Source organism: Telopea speciosissima, chromosome 2 (genome assembly GCF_018873765.1).
Source record: "Telopea speciosissima isolate NSW1024214 ecotype Mountain lineage chromosome 2, Tspe_v1, whole genome shotgun sequence".
Taxonomy (NCBI): Eukaryota; Viridiplantae; Streptophyta; class Magnoliopsida; order Proteales; family Proteaceae; genus Telopea; species Telopea speciosissima.
The window spans coordinates 59,636,404-59,652,758 of NC_057917.1; the positions used below are offsets into that span (position 1 = coordinate 59,636,404).

At 36.7% G+C, this 16,355-nt stretch overlaps 2 protein-coding genes and 1 long non-coding RNA gene across 3 annotated transcripts in view; 2 read left to right on the forward strand and 1 right to left on the reverse strand.

The window, feature by feature from the left end:
* Window positions 1–1,069: 1,069 nt before the first annotated feature.
* LOC122650938 (non-specific lipid transfer protein GPI-anchored 9-like) lies at window positions 1,070–2,325 on the forward strand. The gene is made up of 3 exons (XM_043844297.1): window positions 1,070–1,406; window positions 2,024–2,068; window positions 2,192–2,325. Exons 1-3 carry the CDS (start codon window positions 1,070–1,072, stop codon window positions 2,323–2,325), a joined length of 516 nt encoding a protein of 171 aa, XP_043700232.1.
* An 8,572-nt stretch (window positions 2,326–10,897) lies between these two features.
* LOC122651527 lies at window positions 10,898–12,028 on the forward strand. The gene is made up of 3 exons (XR_006331471.1): window positions 10,898–11,062; window positions 11,181–11,454; window positions 11,959–12,028. It is a non-coding gene; the product is annotated as an uncharacterized LOC122651527 (long non-coding RNA).
* A 1,407-nt stretch (window positions 12,029–13,435) lies between these two features.
* Window positions 13,436–16,355, reverse strand: part of LOC122651526 — a 56,091-nt gene continuing 53,171 nt past the window's right edge. The window contains exon 11 of the mRNA XM_043844935.1: window positions 13,436–13,919. Within this exon, the coding sequence (XP_043700870.1) occupies window positions 13,518–13,919 (402 nt within the window). The 3' untranslated portion in view covers window positions 13,436–13,517. The remainder of the gene's footprint in view (window positions 13,920–16,355) is intronic.

The following is a 16,355-nucleotide window of genomic DNA, read 5'->3' on the forward strand; positions in this document are numbered from 1 at the left end:
CACTCCTCGAGAATCGAGATGGAGATTGATTGGCCAACGGCCCAAGAGAGAGAGAGCATGAGTGGGGGCGGAGAGATGGCACCCTGGACATAGCCATACTGGCAAGCCACATATATTGTCTTGTGTATAATTTATGTGGTTTATGCTTTGTGGTTATGTGGATGTATTGAATGTTTGCCGGCATGCCATGAGCTTCCCCCTATCGGTGAGAAAAGATTTGTGTGACCCTTGTCATTAATTAAATATATTTTTCTCATAATTTGATCATATTTTATTTTAGTTGAATATTTTTTTTCTCATATTTTGATAATTTTATAGTATTATATTTTATTAATGTATCATAATTTATTGGTACCCAAATTCAGTTTGGTTTCAATTCTAACTCTTCCTATGTTGGATCCAGAAAGTAAGCAAGTCCCACTTCAGTTCTGTTTCTTAATTCCGAATTTTAACCAATTTCTATTCAATTCAATTTGATTTTGGTTTGTTCAATTGAATCCGATTTTGGTTTTCGGTTCCGATTCTAATTTGACACCTTTATACAAAGGAGATTGAGATAAAAAAAAAAAAAAAAAAAACCAAACAGAACAAAAAACAAGAAAACTAAATACAAGTAAAAGTCAAATAAGAAATAAGAGATCCTAAGACAACTGATATGAAACAAAATATAAGACGATATCGTCTCATCCATGGACACATGCATGTTTGCCCTAAATTTTTTCTTCTTTCTGTATTTGACTTTTCTGTTCCTCCACAAAACACTCTTCCAATTGATTGGGGGAATGTTTTAAAATTTAGAAAGAAGTTACCGTTGTAGTTAGCCACTAACCAAATTAATTAGTTGGTTACCGAGGAAGATGGGCTTTTAGAATTTGAGTGTCTTCTGTTTGTAGTAATCCTACAATTAACTACCCAACCCATTTTTATCGTTCTAAGAGAAAAGTATAAGTAAAGGAGAGAAGAAAGCAAATTGCAAAGCACCCTTTGTTTAATTTTGTGTTCGTTCTGGTTTTTAATTATCTTCTTTAATTAAAAAGTACTTAATTAATTGCTTTTCTTGTTGGAAGCCATGGAATCTTTTAAGTTCTTCTCATCTTTCTTGATTCTCTTCTCTTCATGGGTTTTCTTGGGGTTCTCTCAAGGCACTGGAGGAGGAACAAGTGGTGGTGATCCTACAGCTTGCCTTACTAAGCTCATCCCTTGCCAAGATTCTTTGAAGGTTTCATCGGCGCCGCCACCGACGTGTTGTATTCCATTGAAGGCAATGGTTACTGATGATCCAAAATGCCTTTGTGGTCTCTATAACGACCCAGAGATGCTAAAGAATTTAAACATTACACAGGCAGATCTTTTGAAGCTTCCAAAAGGATGTGCCATCAAAGTTGACATGACTGTGTGTGAAAAAGGTAATTAGATCTTCCCTTTTTAATTTGGGTTCAGTTTTCTAAGATTTTAGTATTCCGAAAAATTAACTTCTGAATGCATACCAAACATAATGTTTCCAAAGGTTGAACAGATAAAATTGCTTAAGATGTGCAGCAATCCCAAATGACGTTTCAATTTATTACAATTAATTTATGGGGAAAGTTTTCATACACGGATTACACAGCTGTACCGTGTATGTGAGAGGGTGGGAGTTTCAAGGCATTAATTAATGGGGGGGGTTATGACTTTTCCAACTCTTTGTGAGAGGGGACACAACCATGTATGCTTACACGGCCGTGTATGAAAACTTTCCCCCTTAATTTATTGTAATAAATTTATTTCAATTTATCCAATCGAATCGATTGAGTTAATTCGAGCAAATCGGTGGTTCCAGGCCTGTTATAACCGAATTCCGGGAGGGGATCACTGAGTCAATTTGGATTAGTCCCAGATAAATTGATCTTGTTTTTTGATCAATATATAGCACCCACTTTTAGTTTGTCATTTTTAGTATTGCTTAGATTTATGATGAGTACATATGCAATGGAGGTGTTATAACTTATTAAATTTTAACTTATTCTTGTTTCTTTTGCTACAGTAGCACCAGCCAGTTCACCTACTGCTTCACCATCAGATTCTACTGGTGAGGTTCTAAAGCTTTCTTCTACTCCATAATTTCTATCAACAAAAGAGAGAGAGAGAGAGCTATAACCATAAATTTTCAAGTTTTTAATGAATCCTATTAAATATATGTCATATTTTTCAGGTACTAAGGGGAATTCTACTGGTGGGAATTCTACTGGCAGTCCAACATCAAAAAGCTCAGCAGATGGGATCTATCCTTTCAGTGGACTTGGTTTCATTGTTACATTTGTAGTTTTAATCTTGTCAGCATTCTAGGATCATTAGTTCAGTTAATTCAAGGAAGAATTTTCTTGCTGTAACCCTTAAGATATCAATTACTGTGTTACCTTATTTTTTTGCCCCATTTTGAATAACAAGCTAATTTTTTGGTGACATAAAATAGTTTCATTTCACATGTGTACTTAAAAAGTGTGAGACAATTGATGGATAATAGACGTTACAGATAGCTAGTTCATGTAAGAGGGTAAAATACTTTCAATTAGGGATCGAGTTTTCCTCAAGCCACGATGAAAGAGGAATTCCTTCGCCTATAGCCATCATTGTACTTGGATGGGTGTTAGAAACAGTGAAGAATATTTCAAAGACCCTTAAACAAGTATCGTCCAAGGCACTCCAGGGCTAATCACATGGAACCCATTCCTCCTATGACTAGCCCTGGATGGCCTTGGACGGTACTTGTACAAGGACATGATCCGCGCTCGAACTTTCAACATATAAGGAGAGTAATGATGACCTTAAATTTATGAGTGATCAATCTCTTCACCGAGAAAACTTTAATAATGACTACATGGTTTCTAGAGAGCCAACTCATATGACAACATTACATGATAACAACACTAACTATATAGTAATTACCCACTATATACATGACAACCATCTTAACCCAACTCACTACACCTGTATGGATGGCTTAGGAAAATGGTCTTGTCCGCAAGATCTAATTTTGGGAATTCGTTTTCCATTGCTGAAACATCTTTCCCAAGTAGCCTCGGCTGGAAAAGTGCCTTGTCAATGAAATAAAAAATCTCATCCATATTGATGTCCATGCGTGTACTTTGATATGATTTCTAGTTCAATTTTGGATTGATTTCATAAAGTAGTCAACAAATAGATTTTTTTATCAAGAAATTAAAATAGTTTTGGTTAAATCAATATGAAATATTTTAAGAATAAAAAAAAATCTATTTGATAGTTAAATTTATGAGAATAGAATATCTATATTTATTTGCGAAGGGTGGCGGTGGCGGGGGTGGCACATGGCTAGGAAGCGGATGGTGCTGGTGGTGGCATGGTAGTGGTGATGGTGGGAGGTGGTGGCAATGGTGGCGGTGGTGGTAGCGGTGGCAACAAGGATGTAAATGGATTAGATTTGGCTCGGATTTACTACTATTCGAATTCAAATCCATTTATTGAATGGTATATCTGTATCCGTATCCGATCTAATATCTGACGGAATTTTAAAAACTAATATTATATTCTAATTCGGGAGTTTATCGGATACCCGAATATTATCCGATCCATAAACTATCTCATTAGTAAACAAATCTGACCTATAGCAATTACGGATTTCCGACTCTGATTACCGATTATCGGTTGGCGGTTGTGGAATCATGGGTAAGGTTTGGGTTAGGACTTGGATTAGGCATATTATCAAAACATCTTTATAAAAGTATTTATAATAAGGTTAATATAGTAATATATCATATGTTTAGAGGGGAGGGGGATGATATTTCCCCAATATTAAATTAATCACATTTCACAATCGGATAGTAAATTAATCGGATATTATCCGGTTTGAAATGAAAACATCTGAATCTATATCTGATTATCTTTTAGACGGAGTTGGTTATTTTTTGGAGACCAAAGTCCCGGGTTCGAATCCGTTGGGATTCGAAAACCCCTAAACGGATTCGAACCCAGATCAAATACTGATTTTCGACTATCCATTTACATCCTTAGGTGGTAGTGGCAAAGTGGTGGCAGTGGGATGATGGTGGTGAGTCTGGTGACTAGTGAGAGCATTTGGAGAAGAAGAAGGGTGGTATTTTATTTTAATAAAAAATTATTATTTTGCCCATCAAATTAATCATGTGCTCATTAAAGAACAAGAGTAAAATGAAATGAAATAGAAATTCTAAAACAACTCCTCAGCTATTTCAGAAGTTTTTTATTCCAATTGATTTCTATTTCACTGAAATAAGGTATAAAAATCAAACCAAACAATCTTCAAAATAGAAATCACCACATTAAATTGAAGGGCGGAAGTTCTCTCTGCAGCAGCTCAGGCTGCGCCCAGACACATGGGCTGCCCATTCAGGGGGGCAGGGTGATCATTTCGCCCACCCTCATGTGTTTGGGTGCAGCCTGCATTGCTGCATAGAGAACATTTGGCCTAAATTGAAATAGAAACCATACCAAATCTTTTTTTTTTGGGTAGAAGAAACCATACCAAAACAGGCCTTAGATGTTTAATATAACTACGGTTATTCAGAATGTATAGTAAGAAACTGCAAGCAAAGTTGGTAAAGTAGGGAAGTTTGTATCCCCACCTCTTCCTTTGTGGACTGAGATTTTGTGTGTATGTGCTAATTATTGCCTAAAAATTTTTTTTGTGAGAAGGGTAAGGGTGTCATAATCAAATTGTAACCATTTATTGAAATTGAATCAAACGTTGAAATTGAAATCAATAAACCGTTTAATAAATGGTTTGATTCTGTTTTAAAAATGAAACCATTTATTACATGATTCGATTCGATTTGGTTTGAAACCTTATAAAAACTATTGCATCGAATATGAACTGAACCATTTAATAAACCACTGAGGACCATTTAGGAACTAATTATCTCTTCCTTCTGTCTTCACCTCATCTCTTCGAGTTTAAGAGTCATAAAATCGAGACCAAAACCGTTTAAGAACCATTAACAAAAAGTTTTAATCCAACAAATATTTTGTCATAATTTATCATCCACGTTAATTAAAACATTAAAAAAAGGAGTAATTCAGTTTGGTTTGATAGTTTTAATCATAAAACCGGAACTAAACCAAATAGAGAAAATACTCCAGAATTTGAAATCAAAACCGAACCAACTTATTTAAGTTGGTTTCGATTTCGAGTCTAAATTGACCCACTTACTTTTCAGATAGGATTCCGATAAAAGAGGGAGAGAGAAGGGGGAAAAAAATAAAAAGAAAAAGTAAAATAAATAAGAAATCAAAAGCTTAGTTGGAGTTAGAGAGTAACTCCTCTCAACTTACTCCGGGCTCTTCACCCTGTCTCCCTCAGCCAGAAATCCCAGTAATATAAGGAAAGCTTTTTCTCATAATTCACACTTACATGTCTCTCTGTTAATAACATTAATCCTATAACCATCCAAACACTCCTATCGTTCGTTCTAAGAGAAAAAGTATATAAGTAAAAGAGAGAAGAAGCAAAACCTTAAACCCCCTTAAACCCTTCAATTCGTTTCTGTGTTCTGGTTTTTAATTGTCTTCTTATCTGATATTAGAAAGTACTTAATATTGCTTAATTTTCTTGTTGGGAAACCATGGAATCTTATAAGTCCTTGTTTTTCTTGATTCTCTTCTTTTCATGGGTTTTCTTGGGCTTCTCTCAAGCCACTGGTGGTGATGCTTCGTCTTGCATTATTAAGCTCATCCCTTGCCAGCCTTCTTTGAAAGATCCGTCATCGCCACCTCCGACGTGTTGTATTCCATTGAAGGCAATTGTCACTGATGATCCAAAATGCCTCTGTGGTCTCTATAACAACCCAGTGATTTTAAATTTTCTAAACATTACACAGGTAGATCTTTTGAAGCTTCCAAAGGGATGTGGCATCAAAGTTGATATGACTGTGTGCAACAAAGGTAACTAATTAGATCTTCCTTTTTTAATTTTGGGTTCAGTTTTTTAAGATTTTTAGTACTGGGTTTAATCTTCTTCTCTTTATATTGGAACTATAGATCGTGTGATTTATTTAAATATGTTTGGTGGATCACAGTTTCAATTTATTTCAATTTATTCAACCGGATCGGCTGAGTTAATTGGAGCAAATCGGTGGTTCCAAGCCTGTTATAAGTTATAACCGAATTCCGAGAGGGGATCATTAATGAGACAATTTGGATCAGTCCCAGATAAATTGATCTTGTTTGATCAAATATATAGCACCTATTTTTAATAATATATTGCTTCGACCTATAAAAATTTATTCTTTGTTTCTTTTGCTACAGAACCAGCCAGTTCACCTGCTGTTTCACCAGTTAGTCCAACAAATTCTGCTGGTGAGGTTCTAAAACTTTCTTCTACTCCATAATTTCTATCAACAAAAGAGAGAGAGAGAACTATAACCATAAATTTTCAAGTTTTTAATGAATCTTATTGATTATATGTTCCCTTTTTCAGGTACTAATGGGAATTCTAGTGGCAGTCCAACTATCAAAAGCTCTGCAGCAGATGGGATCTCTCCTTTCGGTGGACTTGGTTTCATTGTTACATTTGTAGTTTTAATCTTGTCAGCATTTTAGGATCATTAGTTCAGTTATTTTAAAGGGGAATTTTCTTGTTGGTACCCCTTAAGGTTATGATGTCAAATACTTTGTTACGATATTTTTTTGCCTTAACTTGAATAATAAACTAATTTTTTGGTAAGTTAAATAATTTTTTTTTCACATATGTACTCAAAAAAGTGTGAGATAATGGATGGATCATACAAGTCACAGTTAGGTAGTTAGGGTAAGAGGGTAAAATACTTTAAATTAGGGATCGAGTTTTCCTTAAGCCACAATGAAAGAGGAATTCCTTCACCTATAGCTATCATTGTACTTGGATGGGTGTCAAAAATAGGGAAGAACATTTCGGAGACCGGATCATGTCCTTGTACAGTACCATCCAAGGCCATCTAGGGTCAGTCACATGGAGTCCACTCCTGCAGGTCCCATAATGGATTCCATATGATTGGCCTTGGACGGCCTTAGACGGTACTTGTACAAAAGGATATGATCCGTGCTCAAACCTTCAACATGTAGGGTGAGTGATGGTGACCTTAATTAGATTTGTGGGTCAACCTCTTCACCGAGAAACTGCATGGTTTCTAGAGAGCCAACTCACATGACAACATTACATGATAACCACACTAACATGTAGTAACCACTACATACATAATAACCAACTCACTACATTGGAAAATTATCGTCTTCAATTATCTGCCTTTCCATTTTTTTCAATTCCTCGAATAGGGGGGAGTGAACCCCACCCGGGCAGTGTGTTCGGGCAAGGGATAGGGTGGTCATTTCTGCCCCCCTATGAGAGGAATTGGAGAAAATGGAGGGGCAGATAATTGGAGACGATAAAAATCCCACTACATCTGCATGGATGGCTTCTAGAGTGCCTAACATTCCTTCCCCATAGGAAATGGTCTTGTCTTCAAGACCTAATTTTGGGAATTGGTTTTTCCATTGCTGAAACATCTTTCTCGGTGGATAAATGTCTTGTCAATCAAATAAAAAATCTCATCCATGTTGATACCCATGTGTGTGCTCTCATTAGTCCCTATCCTGGTGCAGGGGCCACGCAACCAGACAGCAATATCTTTCCCAAAAAATTAGGGTATTTTAACAAGGGTTTGAGGAATCGTCCACAGCCAATCTAAAATGGGTTTTGTAATTATTTTTTGTCGAATTAACCCAAATTGTGTCAATTTGGAATCAGATCAAAATCGATTCCAATCACTATTTCAAAAATCAAAATAAAATCGGCTGATTTAAATTGGAATTGCCCATGACCAAAACAACTGATTTGAGAGTGTTGCAAAAAAAAAAAAAAAATTTTTTTTGTTAGAACAGAAAAAAAATTTGGAAGCGATTGAAATCAGGTTGACTACACTGGAGGTGGCGGCAGAAGATATCACCAATCTCTTTGATCCTTTGGTTGAGTTAATTGTGCTAATTCAATGCAATTAAGTTGTACTTTCAACAAGGTCTTTTTCCTTGTAAATAAATAAATAAGGGTGTACCCAGCGCACGAGGTTCTCGCCACTGTGGGGTCTGGAGAGAGTCTTTTCCTTGTATTATCCAAAAAACACAGAAGGGATCCACAAAGTCTTTTCATTACACGATTTCCACTCTTGAAAGAACCTAAGTTTGTGCCCCCACCTCTTCCTTTGTGGACTGAGATTTTGTGTATGTGGCAATTATTACTGCAAAAATTATTTTTTGGGAGGGGTAAGGGTGTCAAAATCTAATTGAAACTGTTCTGTAATCGAATCAAATGTTGCAACTAAAACCGAAAAACCGTTTAATAAACGTTTTGGTTTTGTTTTGAAAATGAAATCGTTTATTATATGATTCGGTTCGATTTTGAATTACTTATCAATGGTTTGAAACCTTATAAAAACTATTACATCGAATATGAACCAAACCATTTAATAAACCAATGAGAACCATTTATTAACTTGTTAGTCGTTACCTTTTCCTTTCGTCTTCATCTCATCTATTCGAGTTTTAGAGTCATAAAATCGAGACCAAAACCGTTTAAGAACCATTAACATACAGTTTAAGGACCATTTTAAAACCTATTACATCAAATTGGTAACAAAATCAAGATCGAAATCGTTTAAAATCGAGAAACTAAAACCATATAAACGATTCGATTTCGATTTCTACCTACTATACTCTGAACTGAACCAAAGCGTTTAACAACCTTAGGGGATTTTCAAGAAAGTTCTGGTTTTTTTTTTCCTTTAGGGTGGAGAACTTCTGTACTCGGGGTTCGGCTACCTCTTGAATGGTACAAGCAGTGCTTGCAATTGCAGGTTGAAATGGTTTTCATTTCAATTTTACTGTTCCTTTCCCACCCCCCCTTTTAATTGCCGGAGAATCTGGTAAAGTGGCAATCCAATGTAGAGATTAAACTTCAAGGAAGCTGGGGAATTTAGGTAATCTATCAGAATAAATCCCTTCCTTTGTTGCTGCCCACGGAAGGAAGTGATTCTTGTCTCGAACTTCACTTTCTGTTTTTTGTGCTCCCATGCAAACGCAACGGCTTTTGCATGAGTTACAACAATCAAATTTTATTCTTCATGGGCAATTTTTGTAAACGGTTTGATTCGGTTTAAGATATAATATTTGGAAATTGAAATCGAATAAGAGCCTATTTTTCAAATCAGGTCTGAAACAACTCGGTTTGGTTTCAGTTCAATTTTTCATAATCGGTTCATGATTCAATTCTGACCCAATTTTTATTCGATTTAGGCTATTCTAGGTATTTGGGTTAAAAAGATCTTCACCCGAAAAAAAAAACCTTTATTTGTTCTGTCAGAGTTTTTTTTTTTTTTTTTTTTTTTTTTTTTTTATTGAAAGGGGAAAAAAAATTATGATTTATTCGGTTAAAAAATGAGTAATTCTGTTAAGTTTGACAGTTTCAATCATAAAACCAAAACTAAACCAAATAGAGAAAAAAATTTAAAATAAAAATCGAACCAATTTATTTCAGTTGTTTTTGTTTTCCATTCTACATTGACACCCTTATTTTTCAGATAGAGCAAAGGAGAAAAAAAATAAAGGGAAAAAGTATTAATCAGTAACGGAAGGAATCCGATAATAACGTCTTCAATTCCTAAAGTGTGGCAGTGCGGGCAGTGTTAGGTGGAGATGTCGATACCTGGAAGCTGCTGCATCCAACAGTCCATATCAATGAGAGTGGACCGTTGGATGCAACAGTTGCAAGGTGTCGACATCTCCACCTAACACTACCACACTTTAAGGAATTGGAGAGGATAATTTTCCGAAGGAATCCTCCATCTAGAAATAAGACACATGGCAGATAAGCAGTGGAGAGCGACTCCTCTCCCCTTACGGCCTCCTCATTACTCAGCCAGAAACCCCAGAAAAATAAGGACAGCTCCAGGCTGTGAGCTAATTAATTATGTTTGGATTGTGTTCCATTTCAAACCAGAGAAAATGAACTTTTTGAAAATCTTCCAATAATGTTCATATCATAATCCATTCTAAAGTATAGAAGGAAAAGCATTGAAGTCAAGCAAAGAAAACAAGTACCCATTACCCATCCATCCATCCACTACTTTATTATGTATAGATGGAATTGAAATTTCAGGACAATTAAGACTATGGCAGACTTAATTCATTCTTTCATGTTGTTTTTCTTAGCCACCACTTTCCTCTTCAGCAAGAGTGTGAGCTTTACAGTGGACCGCTTGTACTCAAGTGGCCCTCCTCCTGCAATCTTTGTTTTTGGAGATTCATTGAGTGATACTGGAAATGCAGTTGAAGCTTTCCCATTTTATGCTGATGCTGATAAGTCTCCATATGGTTCTACCTTCTTCCATGCTCCTTCTGGGCGATACTCAGATGGTCGTTTGATTATAGATTTCTTGAGTAAGAAATCAATCCTGAAGTAGTTTTGAATTTATTAATGCTTTTTACTAGTGATTAAAGATGGTTTATGTTTCTCATCAAAGATGATTGAATTGCCCTCTTTATTTACTGCTTCTAAATGGGGATTGCCATTTCTTCAACCTTATTTCATCAACATAGATCCCAACTACAGATATGGCATCAATTTTGCAGTTGCAGGAGCAACAGCTCAAAACATCACTGATCCAGTGCCTTTCTTCCTTCCCCTACAGCTGTTCAATTCCTTAGTTTCAAGCACAAGGTCTTCAAATCCTTAAATGCCAAACATAGATCAAGTAAGCAATTTCTCACTCAGTAAAATCCTATATTAGATTGCTCCACTTCCACATTTTGTGCTCTGTTAGTATTATATGTCTCTATTAGTATTGCATTCCCTATTGATTAAGCCTTCATTAACCAGGATGTGCAGTTTCTCATGTTCCTCCATTAGAGGCATTCAACAATGGGCTTTATGTGATCTGTATTGGCTCAAATGACTTCCTTATAGCTATGTTTAGGGACAATCTAAATCCTACAACAGAAGACAGTTCCTTTGGTAATATCAGCTATCACCAAAGCCATACAAGTATGAGTTCTAACTTAGAAAATTAACATTTGTTCAATATTTCTCAAATCTCAAATGAAGTTTTGATTCGCATATTTCCTTTTATAATCTAAAAAATGTCTTTGAAAAATTTATTCAGGATCTTCAGAAGGAAGGAGCAAAGAATTTTTTGGTCTTCAATTTTCCTGCCCTTGGATGTACCCCATTAGCATTGACTCTAGGTTCTATGGGATCATTCAATTCGACTGATCGATTTGGATGCCTTCAAGTGTACAATGCTGTAGTGGAATTTGCAAATGATGGGTTAGAAAAATCCCTTCATGTTCTCAGTGACCAGTTCAAGGATATACATGTCACATTAGTGGACTTCCAGAAGTTTATCTTTGATGTGGTTGCAAACCCTACAAGCTATGGTAAATGATATTAAAAGTGTTATTCTTTCTAAAACTGTTTTGTGTCTAAGATTACCTTTCTTTGCCCTGGGGATGGAGATGGTTGCCTGTGTGGGGGAATTGTGTTTGGTAATGTGGATGTTGATTTCCCTGTTCTAACCAGTGAATAGATAGGTTGCTCTCTGCTCATCAGATTGGCCATGTTTCAAGTTTGACCTTTCTTAACCATATGGCCGTCTATATAATGGATGTTTCATCAAAAACTACATGTCACGGTATCATGTCTAAACCTGCCACTTTGAATCTATCAAAACCAACACAACACCCTCACCTAGGCCTAGAGTGGATCAGCCATTTAGACTGCTTCATTGTCACCCCAATAATGTATTGATATGGAAATTTCTTTGTCTGTATATTTTTATAGCCAGTTTTCTCATGTGATCTGTAATCTCCAAGATGCATCTTCGTCTGTCTACCAAACTTTATTTTTCCTTTCTTGTTTATGTTGTAAACTTTTTGATGTAGGATTCAAGAGAAGTGAGAAGTTCAAGGCTTCTTGTGGTTATGGAGGAGGTCCCTCTAACTACAACCCGTTCAGCCAACATTTTGTAGAGGAGTTGACGAAAGGGATGCGCTACTGGAGATCCATACATGGCTGAATTCTACTAGAATGTAGCAGAGCAGAAGTGGAAATAAGTAGTTTTCTTACTTATACTGAACAAATTCAAGAACCTTTATCTTTTTGGATATTGAAAGGCATATTCTAAATTTGTTAAACAGATGGTTTGGACAATGTTGGGCACCAAATAGCCTCTCTGGGTTCTCTTCTGAAAATATAATTGGAGTGGTACTTTCTAGATTGGTTGTTGATTACTCAACTCTAAGACTTTATGTGGACTCTGGTTCTCTTTTTAATGAAAGATTTGTTCTACCCAGAAGGGGGTGGGGGAGAAGAGAACATTTATGTATAAGTAGTTCCTTTTAAGTACTAATCTAAATAGGTGTTTGATTGGGAGGGGAGAGGGCATTTATGTATAAGTAGTTCCTTTCAAGCACTAATCTAAATATGTGTTTGACTTGCCTCAAAATATAATATATAAGATTTTTTATTAGGAGAATGTTCTCTGTGCCGGGGGTGCAGGCTGCGCCCAGACACATGGAGGTGGGCGCAATGACCATCCTACCCCCCTGAGTGGCAGGCCCATATGTCTGTGCGCTGCGGCACAAAGAACATGAGCCCTTTTTTTTTTTTTTTTTTTAATGGTAGTGCGAAAACAAAGCATGCGTTTCAATTTGAATAGATGCACAGCACATTTAAATAATGGTCAGTAAATTTGATAAAACTACTGGTCTAAATATGAATTTGTTCAATTTATGACATTGATGTGCATATTCAAGAGATCAAGTTGCCACAAGACCAACCGACTACATTCTTTAGCTTTTGTTGTTTGGGAATGAACTTTCTTTCAATCAGAGAAACAAAAGGGAAATAAACCTACATTCTTCAACATTTGTATTTCTCATGTGCTTCCGTGAAAGGCATTTAAGTAATAGGATTACATGATCTTCTTTAGAATGGATGATATAACTGTGATCTCCCTTTGAAATCTCAGACCCAGTGCCTGTGCAAGGTAACACAGCAACACTAGTCATACTTGCAATGCCCAGGATAGTGCCAATTCCAATCGGTTGAAATTCTCACAATATATGGTGCAGAGTCCAGGTAAACACCCACGGAAACATACCTCCGCCCCGCCGACATCAATAACTAATCCCCAAACTAAGGTATTAAACATATGATACACCACAGATGACAGAGACATTGATCATACAAAGAGAAGAGGCATACATACACTACAAAAATAAACTAATTATTTTCAAGAATAATCTTGTTATGTACAAAAATGTCTGGAAACCATAAATATCTACACTTGAAGAAAAATTATTCTTTAAGCTAACCATGAATTATCTTCTACTTGTCTCATCTGCTACAAATATCTACAAATGACGAAAAATTATGCTTTAATCTAACCCTGAATTATCTTCTACTTGTCTCATCTGCTATAAATATTTACAAGTACACACTAACTGAACTCCAGCTTAATATTTGGGCTTTGAGTGCCCTCGAATTTTATGATATGGGGGATTTGATTACTCTTGTAATCAACAATTTGTGGACTCGGACTAACCTTGTTGAATTCTGTAACTTTGGGACTTTGAGTGTCCATGTACTCCATGAATTGTTGGTTTCGATTGCTCTTGTACCCTATGGCCTTCTTCGGGAGTTTGGACAATACAGTAGTCCCACCATTATAGCCATCCATCAGAAACTTCCCAATTTTTGACCTCCACTCTGAGCCGTCCTCGTTCTTCCTGTCATGAACAACTCTGTCGCAATAGTTGAGCATAGATCCTAAACCAGTATTTGGTGCCCAACCATATTCTTCCAGCACTCGTGCTTCCCCCTCTGTCAAATCTTCCCCAACCTAGACAACAAAAAACATGCCTCAAATTTCAAATTTTCAACATAAAAACAGAGACTTATCAAATTTGTTTAATATCATAGAACAAACTAATAGGCATTACTTCAACACGAAGATTCTGGCACTTGCTTCTACTTTGCCAGCACAAGGAAAAAAAAAGATTTGTCAAGCTGATCAAGTAGCTGATAGATTGATTCAGTAAAGAAAAAGGCACAAACATAAAAACACCAAGGGGATTTAACAAAGTGGTCTACTTTCAGATCTCTGGTGCAAAATTAGCATTCTATACACTTGACATAATGGAGAGGCACATCTTCAACATCACAAACATTGATCCACAATTCCTACACAGCAGAGCTCTTCTGGAAGAAAATTTTATTACAATAATTTGTGTCCTGAGGTGCATTCATAGTTGTCACGGCAGTGAGGCGATCCAAGGCGGTGGAGAGGGCCAAAGTTCAAGGCGACACCAACTAGGCGAACAAGGCGTCCAAGGCGCCACCTAGGCGACGCCTTGACAACTATGGGTGCATTAATCTTAACTGACAGAAAACACCGACACAAAAATAAAAAATAAAAAACTTATGATCTTTGCATCTCTGAAGTGAATAAGATTCCATATCCCTGCGAAATTTTCTTGACACTCACTTTTGACCAAGTGACCCAGACATGCACTTTTTCATGAAGCTCACCATGACAAGAATGTTTTACCAAGTCCAGATTAAGCAACAGATTCAAATTTTGATAAAAGATAGGCAAATATGTCTCAGTAATTCAGCTTACGATAGGATTATTCCCAATATTCCCCTAACAGTAAGAGAAAATTTTATATTTCAGGTTAAGGTACACCCTTGGTCGAAATCCGTGCATTACATGGACAAACTATGATTTCCTGGTATTGTTAAACCATGCTACCATAGTCTCCTAGTTACTTTAGTACCAACAGGGACACTCATGGGACATTATTTTTTTCATGTATCCCTTGATAATTCTATTGTGTCCCAAGAACCACCTCTTTTTTTATTTGTTCTCATCAAATGTATTTTTATAGGAGGAATTAACTTTACTGAAAGATGAAAGAGGCATTTATGAAGGACCAGAGAAACTTCAGATGGTCTTTGAAGGCTGGCAAATATAATCGACTTGATGTTATAGTAATGATGTTAACCTAACGTATAACCAGTGTCAGACTAGCCCTAGTGAAGATATTTATCTCATCAGTGGAAGGAAGTGTACCTCCCCTCTTAACAATTGCAACTAGCAACTCGTTATTCCCATCAACAGTGCATCACCAGTGGTAGTGTCACCAATCAACATTCAGTAAGCCACATGCAGCAATTGCTACCACTAATTCACCATTAAAAAAAATTAACAGTTTACCACCACTGTGGCTCACCGCTGCCATGGTTTCCGCACCACTAAGCTCAACATTGCAACCATCAGTGTACCATCACCACCACAGATCACCACTGCCACCATTATCTCTAATCCATCAAAGATACTGGCCCATCGCCATTCAACAGCACCATGAGTCCGCTACCATCTCCTGCCACTGAACCCATAACCACCACCACTTGCTGCTAAACCACTCTAACCTGAACTGCTAATACCCATACCGTTGCCTTACGGTCACCACTTTGATTCCTTCAAAATTTCAAGTCCTCTCCATCCAAGAATTCATGGGGACAAGAAATATTAGATCCTACAAAATGTAGATGCACCAAAGGATATCACATAGGGTTAGACCAGATCGTGTAGATTTGGTTGTGCCTGTGTGTGTGTGTGTATCCCATCACGTTTTAGCAAGGATACAGGAAAATTCCAGGATTGGATCAGTTTCAACCAATACCCATCTGCACTGCTCCATATTGGCTGATCCAAATGACAGACAAGCTAATCCCTCTTTTCTTTTTTTTTTGGGTATCATGATACCATGTAACTTATATTTTGTTTTTGGTCAAAGTAATGAAAACATAATGAAAAACCTTAATATTTTAGTCATAACTAAAAATCTCTCCATTACATCTAAACTTTAATCTGATGCTAGAGGAAACTAATAAATTCCGATCAATATCAGCAAAATGCATCAATATTTAAACCCATGAATGATGCCTAAACGAGCATAATCACCAAAGCAACTGTTGGCAGGAAAAACCAACATAGCCTTATCCCAACTTAATGGGGTCGGCTGCATGGATCCTTGCTCTCCAATCAGCTCTATTTGAAGTCATATGTGGTAGAAGGCCTAGGCTATGCATGCCTTTCCTCACCACCTCTCTCCTAGGGTTATTTTAGACTTCCCTCTAGCTCTTTTAGATCTTTCAATCTGAACCAAATCATACCTCCAGCAGGAGAAAACAACATACTAGGAAAATACCATCTTTCCCTCATAAAAGATTCAGCAGAGAAGAAAAGCTCAGGAAGAAGGGAATATCCCAA